Source organism: Palaemon carinicauda, chromosome 9, assembly GCF_036898095.1.
Source record: "Palaemon carinicauda isolate YSFRI2023 chromosome 9, ASM3689809v2, whole genome shotgun sequence".
NCBI lineage: Eukaryota > Metazoa > Arthropoda > Malacostraca > Decapoda > Palaemonidae > Palaemon > Palaemon carinicauda.
Genome location: NC_090733.1, coordinates 68,493,602 through 68,519,489, shown reverse-complemented (window position 1 = coordinate 68,519,489; position 25,888 = coordinate 68,493,602). Strand labels below are relative to the sequence as shown.

At 36.9% G+C, this 25,888-nt stretch overlaps 1 protein-coding gene across 1 annotated transcript in view; it reads left to right on the top strand.

Annotated features, from left to right (window-relative positions):
• LOC137646986 (cancer-related nucleoside-triphosphatase) overlaps positions 1–25,888 on the top strand; it is a 274,773-nt gene that overhangs the window by 53,289 nt on the left and 195,596 nt on the right. The window contains exon 2 of the mRNA XM_068380063.1: positions 9,732–9,894. Within this exon, the coding sequence (XP_068236164.1) occupies positions 9,732–9,894 (163 nt within the window). The remainder of the gene's footprint in view (positions 1–9,731; positions 9,895–25,888) is intronic.

Here is a 25,888-nt window from a genome sequence, read left to right as displayed (position 1 = left end):
TATATATATATATATATATATTTATATATATATATATATATATATATATATATATATATATGTGTGTGTGTATATATATACATATATATATATATATATATATATCATATATATCAAATCAAAGCAGTGCAATATGAGTATTATAGTTTGTTATGCCCCAACAAAGGATTCCCCTGATGAAAGGAAAGATGAATACTAAGAACTGCAGAGTGTAATAGATGATATCCGTGAGAAAGATATGGAAATTGTGATTGGCGATTTCAATGGTAAAGTTGGAAGGAATAATCAAGGGATAGAGAATGTGATGGGGGTTGAGGGTCTTGGCGAAGTTGCAAATAAAATTGGAGCACATTTTATAAGTTTCTGTTCTGTAAACAACCTTTTCATTGGAGGTACTCCTTTTCAACACAAGAACATCCACAAGTATACATGAACTTCATGTGGTAATTACAAAAATCAAATAGATCACATTGCCATTAATAAAGAGAGGAGGAGGACTCTGAGAAATGTAAGAAGCTATAGAGGTGCAAATATTGGTAGTGATCACCAGCTCCTCATTGCCACACTGAAATTACAACTGAAAGCACCCAACACAAAGGTAGATAGAAACCTAGGTTTAATAACTAAACTTTTAGAAGAAGAGCACAGAGAAACATTTGCAATTGAATGTAGGGATCGATTTGCAGTTTTAGATACTTTTAAGAGACAAAGAGCCGACAATTAATGAAGTCTTGGTTGTGAAGTCTTGAGACACCTAGTTACAAGGAGAAAGCCATGGATATCAAATACAAGGTAGAGCATTTTAAGTATTCCAGTATTGATAGTGAGGTCAAAAGAAAAGCTAGGAATGACTGGAGAGAATATTTAGACAGTAAACCAGATGAGGTTGACAAAGCTATGAATTCAGGAAGTGGCTATGGTGTATGAATTGCTCATAGAATTATTAATGGAATCTCAACTAGGGCAAAGAAGAAGTAGCATATACCCATCAAAAAGAGAGATGGATCTGTTATAACCTGAGAAGATGAAGAAAGACAACACTGAATGGAACACTTTAATGAGGGTATGAATAAGAGATATGATGGGAATAATTTGATTGATATACCTGAAGCTCATGAAGGCCTTGATGTGCCCATGAATGAATTCAGTGTGTTTGAAGATGAAGCTATCCTCAAAACACTAAAGAGATGGAAAGCCCCTGGATACGATGGAGTAACTGCCGAGATGATACTGGCTGAAAATGGAGTGACTCCCAGACTAGTTACAAGATTATTTTGTAGAATGTGGCATGAAGAGACAAAACCTAATGAATGGGAGTTAGGAGTGTTGGTGAAAATGGCAAAAAAGGAGACCTGACTGATTGTAATAATTACAGAGGCATAACACATCATTTGTTATGAAAATATATAGCATGCTTATTCTAAAGAGACTGGAGAGAAAGATTGAGGAAAATATGAGAGATGAACAAGCATGATATAGAAAAGGTAGAAGTTCCACTGACCAAATTTTCATTTTGAGACATGCACAGCAATGTGTAGAATATAGAAATCCACTTTTGATGGGATTTTTTGAACTATGAAAAAGCCTTTGATAGTGTGTACTGGCCGATTTTGTGGAGAGTCCTGTGTTATTATGGAATTCCTCTTAAATATGTGAATCTGATTAAGTCTGTTCATGAGCATAACAAGTGCAAAGTTAATGTTAATTAAGTTTTATCAAATGAATTTCCAGTGAACAGTGGAGTACTCCAAGAGAATATGTTGTCACCTATGTTGTTTATCCTCCTCATGGATTTTGTAATGGGAAGAACAGTCGGAGATGGTGGAGAAGGATTGGACTGGGTGGGGGGGGGGGGGGGGGGTGATAGGAATTTGCAGACCTAGAGTATGCTGATAATGCTGCCCTTGTTAGCAGATCACAGGATTTGCAATACTTGCTTACCAGAATACATGAAATGTCACACGAGGTTGGGCTGAAGATAACTAGAAGAAAGATTAATTTAATTCATGGAGTATAAGCAAAACTCCTGGCCTTCCCAAACTTGCTAACATAGCCTACATCTCTCACTCTGTTATTTCCTTTAATTTTTGCATTCTCGTTACTTTATTTTTATAACATTTCATCTATCTATATTATTTCTCTTTTAGCGTAATGATCTTCTCACACTCCGGCTGTCCTGTCGCCTCTCTCCTCCTCCCCCTCCCCTTCTTCTCCCCCTCCCTACACCCCTCCCCCTCGAATACCTCCCTCCCCCTCGAATACCTCCCTCATTCCTCCCCTCCTTCCTGCCCACTCTTGTTGACTCTCATGTATATACTCCTCTGTTTCATAATGCTTTGTTCTCCGTTTTAGTCATCCTTTGCACTTTGCTCCCTGCATTCCCATAACTATTAGTTCACTTCTCTTAGCGCTCACCTTACAGCTATCGTTCAACCTTTTCCCTTTCATGTTTTCCTAATGCTTTTCCTTGCATTTCCATGTGTTTTCCTCATTAATTTTCCTGACCAAATAATTTTCCCAAAGTGCAATAATGTTTCCTAAAAATAATTGTTAGCTTACGAAATCGGATGTTTTGTGTCGTATTTAATTGACACTTTTTAATGTAACAAAGATTTTGATTTCTTTTGCCATATGTAATTATTGTATAACACGAGAGAGAGAAAGAGAGAGAGAGAGAGAGAGAGAGAGAGAGAGAGAGAGAGAGAGAGAGAGAGACCAGCTATGCGAGTTCACTTACACTCATGGCAAAAGATGTAAACAGTTCTAGTTGAACAATAGCAAATTATTTTACTGTAATGATAAAATTAATTCTTATTTTTATTTTAAACACAACTGTGAAGAATTTTCTTCACTACTCTTCTTTCATTCGTATTTTGGGATCTCTCGTAATAATACTGTAGCTACCCCTTAAACGTCCTCTCCTACATTAAGTTTTATTTATCAAAACATTGGGAGGACTATTTTAAATCAACTAAACTTGTTGACATTAGCGTACGCCATGCTCGTGACGTCACAGCGTAGATACACACAGCAAAAGACTTAGCGGGCGTAACGTGGTTCTTTCCTAAAATTACGTGGGTCAAGATAAAATCACTAAACTGATTTGAATCTCATTTTTAATGCAGTTTTTATTTCTCAGTGCCAATTAACGTCTGTTAATTCTAAGATGTATGCCCATCGCACCAGCCCATTGTTTATTTCTCATTTTAACTATTAATTTTTAGCAAGCCAGAATAGGTAGAATTATTGTATATATAAACTCCCTGAGAGCAGCAAGATTTCTCTGAGTATTTAGTACAAAATCATGCCTCCTATGCACTCCTTGCAACAATATATTGCCCTGTCCTAAAGTCCTGATATGGCACCTCCAATGGGTTCCCTGCGCTCAACGTTCATCACTTGTCTTGAAAGGTGAAGCCAGGTGAGCCCCCTCAACCTTAACCTCAGCCCATTCGTTCGAAAGCTGTAGTGACCGACTGACCATCCCTGTCAGTGGATCGGTTCACCTCTGGCTCACCCCCCCCCTTCCCAAAACTCAACTCACAGAGGAGTCCTGCCGGTTGGAGAGACGATATTCCAAGGAGTCTGGTGAACCATTAGTGCCAAAAGTGAAGATTCTCAGGGTGAGCCAGTCAAGAGTGCAACTGTGCAACAATCCGGTCAACAGGCATTTGAGGACAAAGACTGTCTTCCAAGGAGTGCAGGTACCAAAATGTGGCCACTTAGTTTTCCCCCATTTTTTAGTTTAGACTAATTTTAGCTTGATTAGGTTAACTGGCTATTACATATTTCGGACTGTGTGCAGTGGGATTGTGTGTATATATTTTTTCTGTATCATATTTTGCTTTCGAGACTAGCAGAGTCTCTGGGTCACATGGGCCACGTGTCCGACCCAAGTTCAATTATTTCTTATTTAATTTGCATTTCTGTTGTTACCTTGTGTTTGTTAAGATGTCCGTTTCATTTAATGTAAATTTGTAAAATAAATCAAGATTAGGTTAATTAAACATTGTTGTATTTCTACTCCTCCATTTATTTCATTGTGACTATTATGAATACATTATTTAATCTTGGGACAATATACTTGATATTTTAAAAGGAGTAAGTAATTTGATAAAGGGTGTGTTAGCGAGCGACTTATTATTGAATATCTGCTTCGAAGGTAAAGATCCATATCTTTAAACATAACTTTACTTTACATCACTTCTTCCATTTTTGTTATTGTCTCTAATTACGTAAAGTAAGATTCCTGTCCAGCATCTCACTGGGGTCACTGGGACGGAGCCAAAACAGAGCCTAAGAGTGAAGATGACTATAGACCTGACAAAGCTAGAGAAGCCATTAAATTACTTTTATTTTCACGTTTGGAGTTCTCCGGCCTCTGGACAGTACAATTACCTTTTTTGCATTTAAGAGTGACGCTTAGGGAACTACGTCAGTAAAGTTATTAGCAGGGTGTTTGTGCCCTAAGTGTAAGTGCTCCTTATCCTCTCCTGTTGATCTTTGAGTAACTGACGTAGGAGACTTTCCTGGACTAACTAAGTCCCACCCAAACATTTAATTAATTATAAAAAAATTATTCTCCACAACAACTACAGTATATAGTTATACTGAGCATATTATATGTTGTTAAGTCAATCCTTCCAAACCACTGTGTATGTAAACAACATCGTAAGATAATTGAAATATAAGCAAAACAGCGGTTTTTCGTTCGGTTGTTATTGTGGCTATATGCATTTACTCAATGATTATAACTTAACTAATGATACTTTTATCATTATCTTTTAATTTTCTAACCCATTGAAGTAGAAGATGGGATAAATATTGTTGCAGGGTTACTGTAGATGTCGGAGGGGTTCCCTATAGAAGATGACACCAACGTATCAGGAATTGCATCCTACTAAAAGATGGCTGCATAGAACTTAATACGAAAATGATTAGTGGTCATTGTATAAAATATATACAGTTCACATAGTTAATGTTAAATTGTACTGTATACATATTGTCCAGTGCAGAATTACAGTAATGTCGTTTATTGTAAATGTAGGCTACGTGTGGGTGAGTTAAGTCGTTCGAACGGAAACAGCGAACACTTACAATACAGTTAAGCTTTACTGTAATGATGGAAGTATATTACAATAATATACACTACAGTACCAGCGAGTGTTATGCAGTATTACTAGATACGAACAACTATACTGTGATAGAAGCCAAGTAAAATCAATATTAGGCAGTACTTAGTGGGTTAATTATCTGAGTGTAGGCAATGGCAGTGAATTATGAGAAGGTTAGGAGTCATCCCACCCTAGGGCAGCATGCAATAGCGATTTTTCGTTTATCACCCCTGTCTCTGTTACCTAACCCTTGTTAAAAACGAAGGCTGACTGTACTGATGGCTCTAAATCTTTGATGGATGCTGCTTTGCAATATCCTCAGATAAAACAAATCAATTTCCATTTCTTACTGAATTATCAGTATTTGAATATGAACTATCAGCCACATATTTAAAACAATTAAAGATTAATGTCATTTAATCTGATTTATTTTGATTCAAGAAGTGCCATAGAAGCCCTCAAAGATTTCTTGCCCATGTTGGAGTTGTTAGTAACGAAAAAGCAGGTGCCATTGCTAAATCAGCCATAAATTTAACCCAAATCTTCATTAAACTCCCCTTCAAGGATTATGTAGCCACATTATTGCATTTTATAGTAACTATTTTGTCTACCAAGGCACTTCCCCCAATTTTGGGGGGTAGCTAACTTAAAAATAGAACAAAAGTGGACTTTTCTTCTCACATTATTGCATTTTATAGTAACTATTTTGTCTACCAAGGCACTTCCCCCAATTTTGGGGGGTAGCTAACTTAAAAATAGAACAAAAGTGGACTTTTCTTCTCTTCACTCCTCTCAGCCTGACAAGGGATTCACCCTCCTCTATTATTCACCACAAATTAAGCTTCATATGCTGAATCCTCTACTGCCGCTACCTCAGTGGTCATCAAGGCGACTGGAGGAAGCAATAGGGACTATCGGAATGCGTCATAATTGCTCGTCATTCATTCCTATTTCTAGCATGCTCTTTCGCCTCTCTCACATCTATCCTCCTACTACCTAGAGCTTTCTTCACTCCATCCATCTACCCAAACCTTGGCCTTCCTCTTGTACTTCTCCCATCAACTCCCGCATTCATCGCCTTCCTCAGCAGACGGCCATTTTCCATTCTCTCTACATGGCCAAACCACATCAACACATTCATATCCACTCAAGCTGCTAATTAATTTCTTACACCCATTTTCACCCATACTACTTCGTTTCTAACCCTGTCTAATCAAGATACACCAGCCATACTCCTCATACACTTCATCTCGAACACATTTGATTTCTGTCTCTCCATCACTTTCATTCTCCGCAATTTAAATCTATACATCACAGTTGGTATAATCACTTTCATACAAAACTCTCTTTACATACATTCCTAACCCTCTATTTTTTGCCACTACCTTCATTGCGCTCAACATTACATCCTTCATTCACTCTGATGTAAATCTGCTTCCACCCCACCATTTTCAGCAACAACAGACCCCAAGTACTTAAACTGATTTACTTCCTCAAGTAACTCTCTATACACCATAACATTCAATCTAGCACCATCTTCCCTTCTCGTGCATCTCATAACCTTACTCTTACCAATATTAACTTTTAACTTCCTTCTCTCACACACCCTTCCAAACTCTGCCACTAATCGACCCAGCTTCTCCTCTGAGTCTGCAACCAGTACAGTATCATCTACAAACAATAATTGATTCACCTCCCACTCACGATCACCCATCTATCAGTTTCACTCCTTGACCAATCACTCAAGCTTGCCTTCTTGTACAGTTCCATCAACAAACAAATTGAACAATCATGGCAACGTCACACATTCCTGTCTTAGCTCCACTGGCACTGGAAACCACTCACTCATTTCATTTCCTATCCTAACAACGCCTTACTCCCTATGTATAAACTCTTCACTGTTTGTAACCTATGTATAAACTCTTCACTGCTTGCAACAACATTCCACATATTCCATATAACCTCATTACATTCCACATAGCTACCCTGTCAACTGTATCATAAGCTTTCTCCAGATCCATAAATGCAGCATACACCTCATTACCTTTCGCTAAATATTTATTGCATATCTGCCTACTTGTAAAAATCTGATTCATACATCCCCTATCTCTTCTAAAACCACCCAGCACTTCTAAGATTGCATCCTCTGTTTTATCCAAAATCCTTTTAATTAACACTAATACACTTTTCCAACCATGCTCAACAAACAAATACCCCTAGAATTGCAACACTCATGCAAATCCCCCTTACCTTTGTATAGCGGAATAATACACGCTCACACCCAGTCTACTGGTACTAGTGACAACATAAAACATATATTAAACAATCCCATTAACCATTCAAGTACAGTCACACCGCCTTTCTTGAACATCCCAACCATCCATACCAGTTGCCTTTTCTGCTTTCATTTCATTTTGTCCTCTCTTCAATTTTTCTCTTGTAATCTCTTTCTCATTCTTATCTCCCATCACTGGCACCTCAACACTCACAACTGCAATTATATCTGCCTCCCTATTATCCTCAACATTCTGCAACCTTTCAAAATATTCAACCCACCTTTATCTTGCCTTATCTCCTTTTAACAACCTTCCATGTACATATTCACTGTCTAATCATTCCTTGTTCCTCCCTTCCTTACTCATCACTTCTTTCCAAAAATTCTTATTCTCATCATACGAACGACCATCCCTGACCCCTCCTCCGGTCAGCCGCTTTCTTTGCTTCAGCTACCTTACGTAATACTTCCACATTTTTCTCTCTATCATTTATACTTCTCTACATTATTACTCTGCAGTCACTCTTCAAATTTCCTCTTTTTCTCTTCCACTTTCATCTTCACACCTTCATTCCACCATTCACTACTCTACTTCATGCTGCCTCCAACAATCCTCTTGCCACACACATCACTCGCAAGCCCAACAAAATTTTCTTTTAATAACTCACACTTCTCCTCTAGATCATCAGTTTCTCTCACTTTCACCGTGTCATATGCCACTTCCAAACTTTTTCGTTTTTCACTTTTTACCAATGTTATTTTCAACTCTTTCAACCATCACTACCTCCCCTTTACATCCTCCCATTCTATTTCTCCACTCTTTTGCTACAACTACTTGTCTATTTTGATACTTTTGACATCTCCCTTTTAGAGAGATAGGTGGTCCGAAACTTATTACCAACTTTCCCATTAAGTTAGTTATGGTCAAAGCCCTAATTTGATTAACCTTCCGTACTCTTGTACGGGACCAGAAAGAACATGTCCAGGGAAGAAAAAAAACCTTTAGTTGGGTTCTTGGGAACTGTCTCCGACCAATAGTTGAGCGTCCTATTTAAATGATGATGGGTTGTATATGTGTATGAACAAGTAAAAAATTTAGAAAGTAATTTGTATTTTTCCTAGCTATACAAACCTGAATCCTTCAATTTTGACTTCCCTCCTCAACCAATCCTCAGAGTCCTTAGACCAAAGGTTAAAAGTGAAGTAATACAGGTGGGAAGGTGGGTAACTCCTCTATCCTACCTACCACTAATTACCATACTTACCTAGTTAACAATTCAATGGACGTTTCAGCTCGGCTGTAGACAGTACTCCTTTTCAAAGGACTTGTATACATAGAAAAAAATACAATTATTTAAAAAAAATTAATTTATGAAAACAAAACGTTTTTCAATATTTATGCAAATCTCATTAGATCCCACCCTCATCCTCATAGGGAGTGGTGATAAACGAGGTTATTACTTTTTAGAGAGTATCCTTTAGTGGCCATTTAGAGTAGGAGGTGTTCTTGAGTTAAAAGATAGATGGGCTAGTCGTACCAACCCACAACTAGTTCTCTAGTTTTAAGTTTGTCAACGAAGTTATGCATGTAATATGTATAAATGTAGAGCACAAGGAATGTTGGGTAATTGTAGAAATAAATTTTATTAAAAAAAGTTACATTTTTTTTTTGTGACTAGTTCCTGAGATATTTTTTTTTTTTTTTATCATTTCCTTAAATTTGACTTTCTTAATTGTCCTTTGAAATTGTTGTTAAACATTCCATATATAATTTTCAGACTTGCCTCCAAAAAATGGAATTTGTTTGCCCCTGTGCTGACATCTTATGTTCATATGCCAAATGCTTCCTTGTTTCTTACTCTAGTATCAAGAAGTCTTGAGTTGCTTTCTTAAAGGTTTGAAAGTCAATGATATACATTTTTTGAACTTAGCTTTCATCTAGATAGTCCATGGAAAATAGCTAACCAAAGTATTAAAACACATTGGGCAGCTTCAGAAGGACTAGCTATTACTGCATGGTGTTCCCTGCTTCTTTAATTGTACTGCCCCAAGCTGATGATACTTATCCATTAACAACGGACAGGAAAATTTCACATTTTGATGATAAAGTTGGCTTCTTCTTTGAAGAGAGGTCACTATTCTTCTTAAAATGGCTATTTTAAGATTATTTTTCCTGTTGATAAAATAATTAGGATGACACCCACTTCCCCTCATGAGGTCACACTGACTTGACTAGAAAGATATTTTTAAAGCAGTGATATGTATCCATTGAAGTAAAATTCCATTAAATGTTTTTATGTTCTCTGATCAAGCCAGAATTTTAGTTATCAAATTTCTTTTAGGTGTGGGCAAAACTACTTTCGTACAAAAGGTGGTTCAAGGCTTGCAGAATGCTAATTTACCTTTTTATGGTTTTGTCACACAAGAAATCCGCCAAGGAGGTCGACGATCAGGATTTGACATAGTTACTCTTGATGGTAACTCTGCAATATTATCTAGAGTTAGGTATGTATTCTTTTCAATGTTTCACTGCCATGGTGCTGTAATACTTCACTATAATAGCTGTTTAATGTCTCTAAGAATATCAAGGCTTTAAGAATGTCAATTACAGTGTTCATATTTCCCATATACAGTAGAGGTAAATGTTTGTTCCGACACGAAAACAAACCTTTCGTATTTTGAACAGGTGATACTTCAATACGAGTTGAAACTACCATGGAATCAGTAAAATTGTTTTTAGGTAACAACAGATTAGCGATCGCAGATGGTCCTTCTCAATTACCTGTTATAGGTGAGCGTCTTTGACTCCAGATGCATATCAGAATGATGTGCTGTTGTTGCTCTCTAATTTTTGCCGACTATTGAATTTTTTCTTTGACATTTTTTGTTGTCTTTATGGTTGAGCACCTTTCGTTATGGTTGCAAGTTGTGTGACATGCAGAAGTGCCCTGGTAAAGGTATGGTATGTGGGAGGTTTATGGCCAAAGTAGCTGTTAATCCTCATTTACTATAGGACCTTTGTAGGAACCGTGACTGTTCATAGTATTTCCCCTGTAATGAGTGTAGATTGTGGTATTCTAATAAGCGGGTAAGGTTGGGAATGAAGATTAAGAATACTTAGCCAACACCTTTTTAGGGAATTTCCCCATAGTTAACTCCTGAAAATCACTTGGTGCTCACAAGCTGCCCATAAGTGTCTGAGGTTTACCAGGGAAATGCAGTGACAATGTAGGGCCATTGACAGTGAGTATCCTTTGCGCTTCCATGGTAACAATGACCTGAAGTGGAATGGCTACTGCTAGAGAAGCTTCATTAGCTTCTCCCCATCTAGGAACGCAGTTGTCGATCGCTCAGACTTAACACCGCTGCATGCAAAGTTTGTGAGGATGTCTAGCAAGGGAAGGAAGAGCGAGTTTCTTATTCCTCATCCTCCTTTATCAATATTGGAAGACATTATTGGTCTTTTACATGTCTTCCAGAACTGTGATGCCACAAAATGAGAGGATCTCACAGTTCGACGACCCCTCCCAAGGTCTCGCACAAAAGAGTTGCCTTATTGCCGTACTTCTAGGCACTGGGAGGGGCTGGACATCCAATCCCAATCATCAGAGAGTAGTTATAAGGCACTTTTTTGTTTCATCATCATCATCATCATCATCAGTTAAGCGACAACACTAGTTGGAAAAGCAGGATACTATAAGCCCAAGGGCTCCAACGGGGTAAAATAGTACAGTGAGGTACGGAAATAAGGAAATAAATGAATCATAAGAGAAGTACCTAATAATGTATATAGAATATCTTAAGATCAGTAACAATGTTAAAATAAGTATGGCATATATAAACTACGAAGACAGACTCATGTCAGCCTGGTCAACCAAAAAACATTCGCTACAAGTTTGAACTTCTGAAACTTCAGCAATTCTACTGCATCATTAAGATGATCATTCCATAATCTGGTCACAACTGGGATAGACCTTCTAGAATAGTATGCAATATTGAGTGTGATGTTAGCGAAGGGATGACTTAAAATCAACTGCATATCTAGTACTACATACAGGATGGTACAATCAAGGAAGATCCAATTGCAAAGGATGGTCAGAATTATGAGAAATCGTATGCAACAGGCATAAAGAACTAACTGAATGATGATGCCATAGATTTATATCTAGATCAGGGTTAAGCACTTTCAAAGACCTTAAGTTTTTGTCCAACAAACCAAGGTGAGAGTCATCAGCTGAAGACCAGACAGGAGAAAAATACTCGAAACAGGGTAAAATGATACACTTTTTCAAATAGATTGATCACCAAAAATCCTAAAAGATTTTGTCAAAAAGAATTTTTTTTCTCTGCAATTAAAAAAGAAACAAAGCAAATGTGTTTCTCAAAAGTAAATTTGCAATCAAGAATCACACCTAAAATTTTAAAGGAGCTCTATAGCGTTAAAGAAATATTATCAATGCAGTGATCTGAATGTTGAGGAGCCACTGTTCTCAACCTACCTACAATCATTCTTTGAGTTTTGTTAGGGTTCAACTTCATGCCCCTTAATTTGCACCATTCATTGATTTTAGCCAGATCTCTATTCAGGGATTCAGCAATCCCAGAGCTACATCAGGCGATGGAATTGAAGCAAATTCCTATGCACCAAGCTTGTTTTCTAGGCCAAATCACATATCATGTGTATATAGTATGAAAAGTAATGGTCCAAGAACACTACCTTAAGGAACACCAGATATCGCATTCCTATAATCACTATGGTGCCCATCAATTACTACTCACTCCGAATTGTTTGATTTTGATTTGAACACAGTCAAAGACAGCACTAAAATCAAGGCCAATCGTACAGACTTCCTGACCACAATCAAGGGATTTCTTTATAGCATTGGGAATTATAAGAAGAGCATCACATGCTCCAAGGCCTTTACGAAAGCTAAATAGGAAACTAATGAACAGATGATCTCCTTCAACATACCTATCTCGATGTTTTAACAAAATATGTTAATTTCATTAGGTAATATAGGAGTTATGGTGTGAAGGATTAATTTTTGGTTTATTTAAAAAAAATCGTTGTTTGCCAAATCCTTGAGAGAGAGAGAGAGAGAGAGAGAGAGAGAGAGAGAGAGAGAGAGAGAGAGAGAGAGAGAGAGAGAGAGAGTTACCAGGATTTTAGATGTCTCAAAGACTTTTTAGTCCATCCACGGACACTCCATTTGCTCTTTGGTAGAGAGAGAGAGAGAGAGAGAGAGAGAGAGAGAGAGAGAGAGAGAGAGAGAGAGAGAGAGAGAGAGAGAGAGAGAGAGAGAGAGAGAGAGGGGTTAGGGCAGTAATGAATGTCATGGGTGAATGCTTTTTGTGATTTGACTGCAGCCAGTGGCAGTGTGTTGTGAATGCTGGATTATTTATCTATGTTATTTATACCAGATTAGGAAATTGATTATTTATTTCATCAGTAGGTACAGCAGTTTTGTTTATCTTTGCTTGGCGTGAATGTGAACAATAGAAACAGTTTATTATTTACCTTTAATGGTAGTGTGATAGTGTAGTTAGCTACGAGTGTTCATAAGTGTTTTTCAGTTTTTAACTCCTCGTTTGGAGAGAGAATATTTTCGAATGTGGACATGATCATTGCTGACCAGGCATATGAATAAGGATTTTGTTTCGACTGGTCTTTAGGACTAGATAACTGTTGATGATCATGCCTGATTAGACAAGTTCTGTTTGTTGATGATGATGATAATGATATTTATGACCCCATCAGTTGAGGCAGTTGTGACAGATTGTCAGACAGTGGTCTGTTTTCCATAGAGTGGTAGTTGTGCCGATAAAGACAGTCGGCTTAGTGAAAGTTTATTTAAGTGTTTTTTGTTTTTGGACTGATTATTTGCAATGATGTCCATGAACACATGCACACAATATATAAACTCATTTTGTGTTTTAAAGTTTATATAGTTGTGGTAAATTGTAGTTTTAAATTTTGTTTGTGTTTTTCATGGTGTTAGTTGAATGTTTTTCTTATTCACAGGAGGTTAGGATTGCAGTAATAAGTGTGGTTGTTTATTGATTTTTAGTTATAAGAAATATAGTATTAAGGTTATGGTTTGTTTGACTGTCCTTTTTGTCCAATAGTCCAGTTAAAGATAACGTAAGGGACATTTGTCTGTAAGTAAGATTCCAGGGTGTCGGGTTTTTGTTGTTTGTATCCCTTCACTGGGAAAATTGGGTAGTATCGTGGAGCTTTAGAACACTGACATGGAGTGACAACATTTGCAGCCCACTTCATGTATAGCCCCAAAGATTACTTCTCTGGATCCGTCTCTGGATCTGAGTGATTGTACTGAGGGCAAGTTAACAATCCCTGGAGTGAGCGGGCAAGGCTTTGGCCCTTTGGAGGGCTCAGGTATCTCAGGACATTGTTGGGCCTGACCCATGTCTGGTCCTTACAAAGTCAAAGAACCAAGAGTTTTAATTGCATAAATTGGGATGATATAATAGTGATAAACTCTGTTCTTGAAATAAGGATAATTGAACTCTAAAGCAAATAGATATAGCATTTATGTCCGACTGTCTAAAATAACTGTTCGGTAGTTAGCTCTGAGGCTTTATCAATTCTATCTTAAAAATTTAGGTAAATAACTTGAGTACTACTACTTAGTAAAATAACTAGTAGTGTTAGTGATGCATGAGTCATAAAATGACATAATTGAAGTCATAAAATGAATAATTATTTCTAAATAGTAACTGTTAAATAGGCCGCAAGTTCGTGTGTATGCAATGTGTAACTTTCAAAGGTAAGTAGTAAAGCACCTCGAAAGCTACAACAGTCACTGCAAGCAGTCACACAGTAGCCAGCCTGGCATAAACAAATATTTAGTAAGTGAGAACTAACTATACGTTTGTCACTCCAAGACAACACTTTTGGAATGAATCTATAAAAAACTTTGTTGTGATAAATATATTATTGTATCTTAGGCAATGTCTTGGGAAAACGTAATATGATATATCAGAGCAAAATATTTGAGGATGGATTTACTCTAAATTAAAACCAGTAAGTTGTCTTGGTAAATAAGTCATATAAATTATAAGGTGGAAATTAAAATAAATTAAAGAAAATCCACGACTGCAATGAACTCAGCAAATGTTTAGTTGCTTTTCAAGGCTCAAAGCTCAACTTTGAACTACCATGGCTGGAGCTTGTTAGCATGTCTTTGGACAGGGTGGATTTTCAGTTCTGGGGTCTAAGAGTTTGCTCAGGTCTAGACGATCTAATAAGATCTTTGCCTTTCGATCTTACCTACCAATGTAAGTTTTAGGTGCTGGAGGGCAGTGCTCTGCTGTCTCTCCTGGTTGATCTATCAACATGCACTGATGAAGGTAGCATCAAGGCAGAGGGTACCTCTTTCTGTGCTGCTGACTCTGTGGCCATAGAGTCATCAGCCATAGCTTCTCTTCATGTGGTATCAGGGCTCGACCGGTGATTGGGCATGGTAGTTCACTTCATGAGGACAATGGGGTTGTCGACCTTTGAGTCTTAGGCAAAATATTGTAGGCTTATCCTGTCTGGAGGAAATATCATCACCATTTTTGCTTTCCAAGCAGTTAAACAATAGGTCAACTATGTGCTGAAGAAATGGGATGCAGTCTTGTCTTGCATCACTGTAGCTTGGCACAGAGGCAGCATTAGAGCTATAGAACACAGAAGCTGGAATCGTTGTCACTCTTCTCGGAGAGGTAGCAGTAGAAAGGTGGAGGACCAACAGTCAGGACTTCGTAATCCATCAGCCCTTCAAAAAGGACTAAGGCCAGTGCTTTGGATGGATGCTTATGTTTTCTTGTTTGAGTTTAAAGAATCCCCAATAACTCTATTCCACCCTTTAGTATCATCCACTTGCCTGTGCCTCCCCCTCTTGCTCATCCTAAGAAGTGAGGTAGGGGTAAGAATGGAGTTGTACTCTTGAGTTAGGCAATCCCCTTCTTTGGCTACTGCATTTGAGGGAATGCTTTCTATGTTGTTGGGCAACGTGGCAGCTATATAGTATGTTCATGAGCCTAACGCATGAGGTGTGCATATAGTTACAAATCGTGTAAAATCTCATTGAATATGAGTTTTAACACTTTCCTCTATCCAGAAAAAACAAAAATTAGCTAGAATTCATCAAATTTTGTTCATATTTTTGGTAAGCTTTCATTTCAAATTAATGTAGTAAATTTTATTAGATTATTTAAACCTAAATTTCATTACAGTAATTTCATTATAAAAATTATAATTTCATTAATCTTTAATAGAGAAACCTCTTCAGTATTGATGCCATGTCCTCCATTTATCAAGGGTGGAAAAATTAGATATACTATAAATGTCTCCCCATTAGGCAGATGTTTCTGGTCATGGATAGAGTTCAGTCAGACTTGTGGAGTGAATAGAAAAAAAAGGAAAGTTCCTTTGGGAATAGAGACCCCGTGAAAATTATATGAATTTTTACCTAGCTAGTGTACCATGCGTTAAATTTTCAACTACATTGCACTGGGGATAGGAAATAAAATAAAGGTGAAGTCAATGATCGCCAGGTCAAAGAAATCTTCAAAATGAAATGGAAAGGAGCAATAGCTCAAAAAGTTAAAATCAAACAACTGTGCAGAACTGAGATTCAGCAAGTAATCATATCTGTTAGGGACAGAGCTGTAGGGAGGCAAAGTGGAAAGATGGTGAGAATATGGGACAGCCCAATAGCAGGAGGATCATACTTGCTTATAAAAAAATATCATCCATCTTAGGCATAAAGATAACAAGCTGTCCTCATTTTTCAATGTTCACTCAACATTGCTTGTATACAACTATTACAGAAGGATGTTTCTCTATAACTAGGGTTAGTACTGTACAGGTAATTGAAATTTGTTCCTATACACACAAACTATTGTATTTTAATGGGATTATGATTTTGGCTTAGCAGGAAATGGCTATTGAGATTTTTACGAGGTAGTAGTAATAGTTATTGCCAGGTGGAGGGTAAATCCAGCCCATCTGACAATCAGTGTTGGCCTCACTTTTAAATTTGGCTGTGAGCATTATAGATGTACTCTTAATGCCTTTTTGATTCTATCTGCCTTAATTGTTTGCTTTCTCTTATAGAAGAGATGGATGAGCGTGTAGACAAACTGTCATGTTCGACGGATAGATTGAAGTTGACAAGGATATTTAGTAGTTTTCTGGATAAAGTGTAAATGTGGGACAAGTTTCTGTGCAACCTTGCCATTATTCATGTTATTCTTGTTCGTGTTGGGCCACATGACTGTTTGCTTTAATTTTCTTGCCATTATTGCCTTATAACAACGATGACATAGGAACCTAGGAAAATTGGTAATCCAAGGACATTGGTATTGCTTTGTTGGCAGTGGAGGATATTGCTGTCTCAGAGTGTAGAACAGTACGACGGTCATTTCGACCGAATTCCAGTAAGGGGAAGACTGTTTTACTTCTTCCCTGTTTGGGAAAGACTTCAGCCTAACCCATGTGTTTTGACTGTGGTCAAACAAGGCTACTGAATACTAATAACTGCCAAACTGCCTTTGTCAGAGAAACTTGTCCTGTATCCAAGTCATCTTACAATACAGCAAAGGTTCAGTTACTGCAACTAGGGATTGAAAAACCTATAGAGAAGGATGTAATAGAAGAGATCTTAAATTGGTTATTCCTGGTCCTCACAAGCTCAGGAGGGTGAAAACAAGCTCTAGATGTCTTGGCACTCAGTCCTTCACAGTACTTACTAAATTCTCCATGAAACGCCTTCAACGGTTCTGGAGTCATTATACAAAAAGATTGAATATTCTTGATAGACCTCTTAGATGCATATATTCCCATTCGAATTATTATTATTGGTATTTTTACTAGCAAAGCTACAACCCCAATTGCAAAAGCATGATGCTATAAGCCTAAGGGCTCCAGCAGGAAAAAATAGCCTAGTGAGGAAAGGAAATAATGAAATAAATAAAACTACATGAGAAGTAATGAATAATTAATATAGAATATTTCAATAACAATGTTAAAATAGATCTACCAATTTATAAACTATGAAGAGAGATTTATGTCAGCCTGTTCGACATAAAGACATTTGCTGTAAGTTTGAACTTCTGAAACTCCACTCATTCAATTGCAGTGCCCGATTAGAAAAATTATTCCACGATCTGGTCACAGCTGGAATAAAACTTCTAGATTACTGTGTGGTATTGAGCCTTTTTGAAAAGGTGTGACTGTTAGAATTAACTGCATACCTAGTATTAAATACAGGATGGTTCAGTCTGGGAAGATCTGATTGCAAAGGATGCTCAGAATTATGAAAAAATCCTATGCAACATGCATAAAGAACTAACTTGTCCTGTCTGGTCTTCAACAGCTGAAGACTAGACAGGAGAGTAATATTCGTAACAAGGCAGAATGAAAGAATTAAAATACTTCTTCAAAATAGATTAATCACCGAAAATCTTGAAAAAGACTACCAATAAGCCAATATTTTGTGCAATTCAAAAAGAAACAGACTGAATGTGTTTCCCAAAAATAAATTTGCAATCAAGAATCATATAATGCAGAAATCTGGGTATTAAGGATCCTTTATCTTCGACCTACTTACAATCATACTTGAGTTTGGTAGGGTTCAACTTCATGCCCCATAATTTTCTCTACGCAGTAATTTAATCTAGATCTATATTAAGGGATTCAGCCACCTTAGATCTAGATTCAGGAAACGGAATTGCAGCAAAGAGAGTAGTATCATCTGCTTATGCAATAGGCTGGTTTTCTAGGCCAAACCACATATGTGTATATAGTAGGAAATGTAATGGGCTAAGAACACTACCCAGAGGAACACCAGATATCACATTCCTATACTCACACTGGTGCTCATCCAATCTATTGCAAAGAAATTCAATAATGGTGCTAAGAAAAAACTCACCAACTCCCAACTGTTTGGGCTTGAAAATAAGGTCATCATGTTTAACATGATATTTATGTCCTCGTTGGAGAAACATGGTCCACATGTGTCTCCAACAGTGATTTCTTCAGTAGTGATTGAAACATTATCATATCTTCTTCCATTGGAGCAGCAGGTATAACAGGATTTTTCTTGGTGGCTGAAGGATGAATACCTCAACAGGGGACTTTCACTAAACTTCATTAGCTTCTCCCCATTTCCATTTTTGTTTCTGATATCTGACACTGAGAGGTAGTGGGTAGTGGGAGACCCAGAGTAAAGTTGATGCATATCCACCTTTTAGAATTTTGAGCAGCCTTCCTGGAGCTGCAATCTTTCGAACAGTTTATTAGGGCACTGAATAGTGCTGATGAGTGATAAGATTATGGTAATAGAGCATGCCAACAAACAAGGAGTGGACATTGCTGTAGATCTGACAGTGAGATTCATTCTAGGCTAGAGGACTTTGCTACTAGATACAAAACAAGGCAGAATGAAAGAAACTCTTCTTCAGAATAGTTTGATCACCTAAGATATTAAAGACTCAATAATTCTGTTTTTATGAGAAAATGAAGAAGAAACAGACTCGATGTATTTCTCAAAAGTAAATATGCAATCTAGAATTACACTAAAAATTTAAAGGATTTGTATAGAGTTAAAGAAACAATATCAATGTAGAGATCTGGGTGTCGAGGAGCCATTGTCCTTGACCTACTTTCAATCACACTTTGAATTTTATTAGGGTTCAACTTCATGCCCCATAAATTGCACCATGCACTAATTTTTTTTCTGCATGTGCAACAAGCGTGTTTACTAGGCCAAATCACATATCATAGTATGAAAAGTATGGGCCAAGAACACTACCCTGAGGAACAGCTGATACCACATTCCTATACTCACTATTGGTGCCCATGAACATCACTTTGCAATCTATTACTTAAAATTTCTATAATGATGCTAAGAAAAGACTCACCTACTTCCAACTATTTGGATTTGAAAACGAGGGCCTCAACATTTTACACGGTCAAAGGCATCACTAAAGTCAAGGCCAATCATGCAAACTTTTTGACCGCAGTCAAGGGATTTCTGTACAGGAATTGAGATTGTAAGAAGTGCATCCCGTGCTACAAGGCCTTTACAATAGCCAAATTGCAAACTAGGGAACAGACAATTACCTTCCAGAATACGTATTTAGACATTTTGCCATAAGACATTCAAACCCTTTTGATGATATGGGAGTTATGGAAATTGTATAGTAATCAGCTTGGCTAGTGCTACCACAAACACATTTACGTTTTGGAGTAACATTAACAGTTATCCAACAAATGCTAAAAGGACCTCTTCTTGCTTACTTGCAGAAAATAACAGACAACTTAGGAGCTAAGAAATCAGAAGTCTTTTTTCAAAACCAAAGGAAAAGTACCCTTTAGGTCTACACCTCCATAAGCATCAAGGTCCATCAAGTGTTTTAATTTCACGGGGTCCCAAAGGCTAAACTAATTAGTTTAGCCTGAAGAAAACAGGAATGAGGAAGATTGTATTTTTTATTACTCTTCTTACTATCAAACACATCAAAAGGGTTACTTTTTCCTTGGGACAGTGAGTGAAAGAGCCATCTGGTTTAAGTAAAGGAGGAAGTATTTAGTCTACACGTGCGTAGAATCAAGGGTAGCCCTCCATATATGTTCCTGGGTTGTACCAGAAAGGAGTTCTTTTATGATTGAATCAGTCCTTATCTTAATTGCCGATCTTTGCTGAGTATAGTTATTCCAAGTCAAATTTAATCAATTGCCCTTCCAAAGGTGATAGGCCTCCTGCTTCTCCAAATAAACACGTCTGTAGTGATCATGGAACTAGGAGTTGTCTTTCACTTTGTATTTTATCACTCCAGAAGGGATACACCTATCACTTATCTTGACGAGGTTCTCATTCAAGAAAACAACAGGCTCAACATTTTAATACAAATTTAACCAATTCAAATGCAAAACATCATTCAAAATGCCATTTAAGTCCGCTTGAGATTTTATATATATATATATATATATACAATATATGTAATATATATATATATATATATACTATATATATATAAATATATATATATATATATATATATATTATATATATATATATATATACTATATATATATATAAATATATATATATATATATATATATATATATATATATATTATATATAAATATATATTATGTATATATGTATGTATATAATATATATATATATATATATATATATGTATATAATATATATATATATATATATATACTGTATATATATATATATTTATATATATACATATATATAATATATAGATTATATATATATATACATATATATATATATATATATATAAAAGAAATATCATATATATAAGTATATAGTATATATGATATATATAATATATATATATATATATATATATTTATATATATATATATATATTTATATATATATGTACATATATATATATATATATATATTTATATATATATATATATATTTATATATATATGTACATATATATATATATATATATATTGAGCGAAGCAAAAAATCTATTTTTGGGTGAGATAGCCATGTCGTCTTGATGGAAGGTTCCTATAGGTAGCTTTCAATGGGATATTTGGCTACAGTGATATTCCCAGAGAATTAACCTTTAGGTCTTCAGAATTCTAACTCCTGGCGCGAATATCCTTAAAATTTCTCCTAAGGATATCGCATATATCAGGGTATGTATATCTTGATACGACACATAGCAATCTTCACCCCGAATAGTGTTTTTGTTTCGAGGGGGAAGAGTGGCAAAAATAGAATGGGAGCCGTTATCAAGGTTACCCTTCCTCCCATACTACTATTGAGTATCTAGGTGGCGCTGTATCCAAGATGGCGCTCATTCCTTGTAGCATTGAGCATGGTGCTACAGATATAGTAATATTGGGAGGGATCCTGCCAAGGCCTTTTCAATAGAAAAGGAGGGAGGGTCCATCAGGACGACATGGCTATCTCACCCAAAAATTGATTTTTCGCTTCGCTCAAAATCCGTTTTTTGGGCTCAAGCCATGTCTTCCTGGTGTAAGTTTACCAGAGAATTACTAGAAAGTACTGTATCTGTGGATTTTCATAGGTGCCTTAACTTTGTGACAATTTTTTCTATGGTCATCCGGACCATTGAGACAAATGACGTTACCGTTATCCGTCATTACCACTATCATAGACAATTATTATTATTATTATTACTATCCAAGCTACAACCCTAATTGGAAAAGCAAGATGCTATAAGCCCAGGGGCTCCAACAGGGAAAAATAGCCCAGTGAGGAAAGGAAATAAGGAAATAAATAACCGAAGAGAACAAATTAACAATAAATCATTCTAAAAAAAGTAATGTCAAAAGAGATATATCATATAAAAACTATTAACAACGTCAACAACAAATATGTCATATATAAACTATAAAAAGACTCATGTCCGCCTGGTCAACAAAAAAGCATTTGCTCCAACTTTGAACTTTTGAAGTTCTACTGATTCAACAACCCGATTAGGAAGATCATTCCACAACTTGGTAACAGCTGGAATAAAACTTCTAGAGTACTGCGTAGTATTGAGTCTTATGATGGAGAAGGCCTGGCTATTAGAATTAACTGCCTGCCTAGTATTACGAACAGGATAGAATTGTCCAGGGAGATCTGAATGTAAAGGATGGTCAGAGTTATGAAAAATCTTATGCAACATGCATAATGAACTAATTGATCGACGGTGCCAGAGATTAATATCTAGATCAGGAATAAGAAATTTAATAGACCGTAAGTTTCTGTCCAACAAATTAAGATGCGAATCAGCAGCTGAAGACCAGACAGGAGAACAATACTCAAAACAAGGTAGAATAAAAGAATTAAAACATTTCTTCAGAATAGATTGATCACCGAATATCTTAAAAGACTTTCTCAATAAGCCAATTTTTTGTGCAATTGAAGAAGACACAGACCTTATATGTTTCTCAAAAGTAAATTTGCTGTCAAGAATCAGGCCTAAAATTTTGAAGGAGTCATACAAATTTAAAGAAACATTATCAATACTGAGATCCGGATGTTGAGGAGCCACCGTCCTTGACCTACTTACAATCATACTTTGAGTTTTGTTAGGATTCAACTTCATACCCCATAATTTGCACCATGCACTAATTTTAGCTAAATCTCTATTAAGGGATTCACCAACCCCAGATCTACATTCAGGGGATGGAATTGATGCAAAGAGAGTAGCATCATCTGCATATGCAACAAGCTTATTTTCTAGGCCAAACCACATGTCATGTGTATATAGTATGAAAAGTAATGGGCCAAGAACACTACCCTGTGGAACACCGGATATCACATTCCTATACTCACTATGGTGCCCATCAACAACAACTCTTTGAGATCTACTACTTAGAAAATCAATAATAATGCTAAGAAACGACCCACCCACTCCCAACTGTTTCAGTTTGAAAACAAGGGCCTCATGATTAACACGGTCAAAGGCAGCACTAAAATCAAGGCCAATCATACGAACTTCCCGACCACAATCAAGGGATTTCTGTACTGCATTGGAAATTGTAAGAAGGGCATCACATGCTCCAAGGCCTTTCCGAAAACCAAATTGCAAACTAGGGAATAGATGATTACCTTCAGCAAACCTATTAAGACGTTTTGCCAGAAGACGTTCAAAAACTTTAGATAATATGGGAGTTATGGAAATTGGGCGGTAATCAGTGGGACTTGAGCTACCACAAACACATTTACATAGAGGAGTAACATTACCAATTCTCCAACAAGTGCTAAAAGCTCCTCTTCTTGCTAACTTGCGTAAAATAACAGATAACTTTGGAGCTAAGAAATCTGCTGTCTTTATAAAAAACAAAGGAAAAATACCATTAGGGTCTACACCTCCATAAGCATCAAGGTCCATCAACAGAGCTTTAATCTCACGAGATCGAAAAGCTAAACTAGTTAGTTTAGCCTCAGGAAAACAGGAATGAGGAAGTTCAAGTTTTTCATTACTCTGTTTACTGTCAAAAACATCAGCCAAAAGGGTTGCCTTTTCCTTTGGACAGTGAGTGACGGAGCCATCTGGTTTAAGTAAAGGAGGAACTGTTGCATCTACACCAAAGAGTGCAGATTTAAGGGTAGACCACCATTTATGTTCCTGAGTTGTACCAGAGAGGGTTTCCTTTATGATTAAATTGTACTCCTTTTCAGTTGAGGCATAAACTCTCTGAGCAAAAGCTCGAAGCTGAGTATAGTTGTTCCAGGTCAAATCTGATCTGTTACCCTTCCAAAGGTGATAGGCCTCCTGCTTCTCCAAATAAGCACGTCTACAATCATCATTGAACCACGGTTTGTCCTTCATTCGGTACCTTAGCACACGAGAAGGGATACGCCTATCAATTATGTTGACTAGATTCTCATTCAAAGGGACAACAGGATGTACACTATTATATAATTGTGACCAATTCAAGCACAAAAGATCATGCAAAATCCCATTCCAGTCTGCTTGGGATTTCATATAAATTTTACAAGAATATGATATATCAGGGACAGGCTGCTCAGTCTTCACTAATAATGAAATCAAGGCATGATCAGAAGTCCCGACTGGAGAACCAACCTTACTAGTTATAACGCCAGGGGAGTCAGTGTATACGAGGTCCAAGCAATTACCAGACCTGTGAGTAGCTTCATTTATGATTTGCTCACAGCCTGATTCCGAGGCAAAGTCTAAAGCTCTTAAGCCATGGCGATCGGTAGGAGAGATAGAACTCAACCACTCCCTATGGTGAGCATTAAAATCACCAACAAAGACAAACGAAGCCTTTCTATCATCTTCTTGTATCTTAGCCATAATGGTAAGAAGACAATCGAAGATAGAATCATCCATGTCTGGATTCCGGTAGATGGAACACAAATAAAAGTTGTTATGCCTGCCACAAACTTTTATTACCTGAATCTCATGACATCCACATTGATAGCAGGACTTATGAGAAGCAGGGTACTCGGTCCTAATATACACCGCCATTCCCCTGGCCCTAGGAATGGAATCACGTTTCAGCATTATTGGCTTCTTAAAACCAGTTATAAGGAGCTCAGATGAGTGCCTCATATTAGAAACCAAAGTTTCTGAGCACAAAAGAATGTCATACTGTCTGGACGCAACTGTAAGGTCTCGGATATTTGCATGAAGACCACGAATATTACAATACAGAAGACGACATTGACGAAATCTAGGACGTACTGGTCCCGGATTTCGCTCAATGTCTCCAGACAGCATAAGAATTAATAGAAATAAAAAAGAGACATCATACTTAAAAACTAGATTAACAAGAATTAAAACAAAAACAATATGTACAGAATAATAATAAAAGTGATTGATGATATCCATAGACTATAGTAAAAAGTCGGAAAAACTGGTCAACATGGAGGAGCCGATACACCATGCAAGGCTAAATACCCTCCAGGATAGCCACTTCAACTGAAGGGAGGACAGTAAGGATGGTTTTGAGAAGAAAAAATCAGAAAAAGGAAAAGACAACCTCTTGATAAACCACCAGGCATCCATGGCCCTTCTATTAAGCCTGCCCAACACACCATTTCAAAAAAACAAGAGGAAGAAAAAAAAAAAAAAGATAGAATAGTGTGCCCGAGTGTACCCTCAAGCAAGAGAACTCTAACTCAAGACAGTGGAAGACCATGGTACAGAGGCTATGGCACTACCCAAGACTAGAGGACAATGGTTTAATTTTGGAGTGTCCTTCTCCTAGAAGAGCTGCTTACCATAGCTAAAGAGTCTCTTCTACCCTTACCAAGAGGAAAGTACACTGAACAAATTGCAGTGCAGTAATTAACCCTTTGGGTAGAAGTGTTAAGTATCTCATTGTTGTCAGATGTATGAGGAAAGACGAGAATATGTAAAGAATAGGCCAGACTATTCTGTGTAAGTGTAGGCAAAGAAAAATAAGCCGTGACTAGAGAGAGGGGTCCAATGCAATACTGTCTGGCCAGTCAAAGGATCCAATACCTCTCTAGTGGTAGTATCTCAACGGGCGGCTGGTGCCCTGGCCAACCTACTACCTGCTTCCTGCCCCCTGCAGGGAAGAGCCATACTAGACAGTAGAAAAGGGGTCTCAAGGTTTGCATATATTGTATGAACAAACATAAGTATCCACTAGATATACAAAAGGTCTCACGGTTTGTATACAGTATATTGTCGGAACAACTAAGTGTCAACTATATCCATTGTTTGTAAGCATAGAATAATATGAGGTTTACTTAAATAAATAGGTAAGAGAACTCTGGCATATTTAATGTGCTAATTGCAGGGCGAAATAGGATGCAATTACACTCTAATAGACATTTATTTCGAATAAATGACCAAATGGAAAAACGAGTGCAACGTATACAGAAAATATTTTTTTCCCTGAAAAGGAAGAGATGATGAGTGCCACTCTAAAATTGAAAATTTTGATAAATTTTTCCAATATAATTTCTGTAA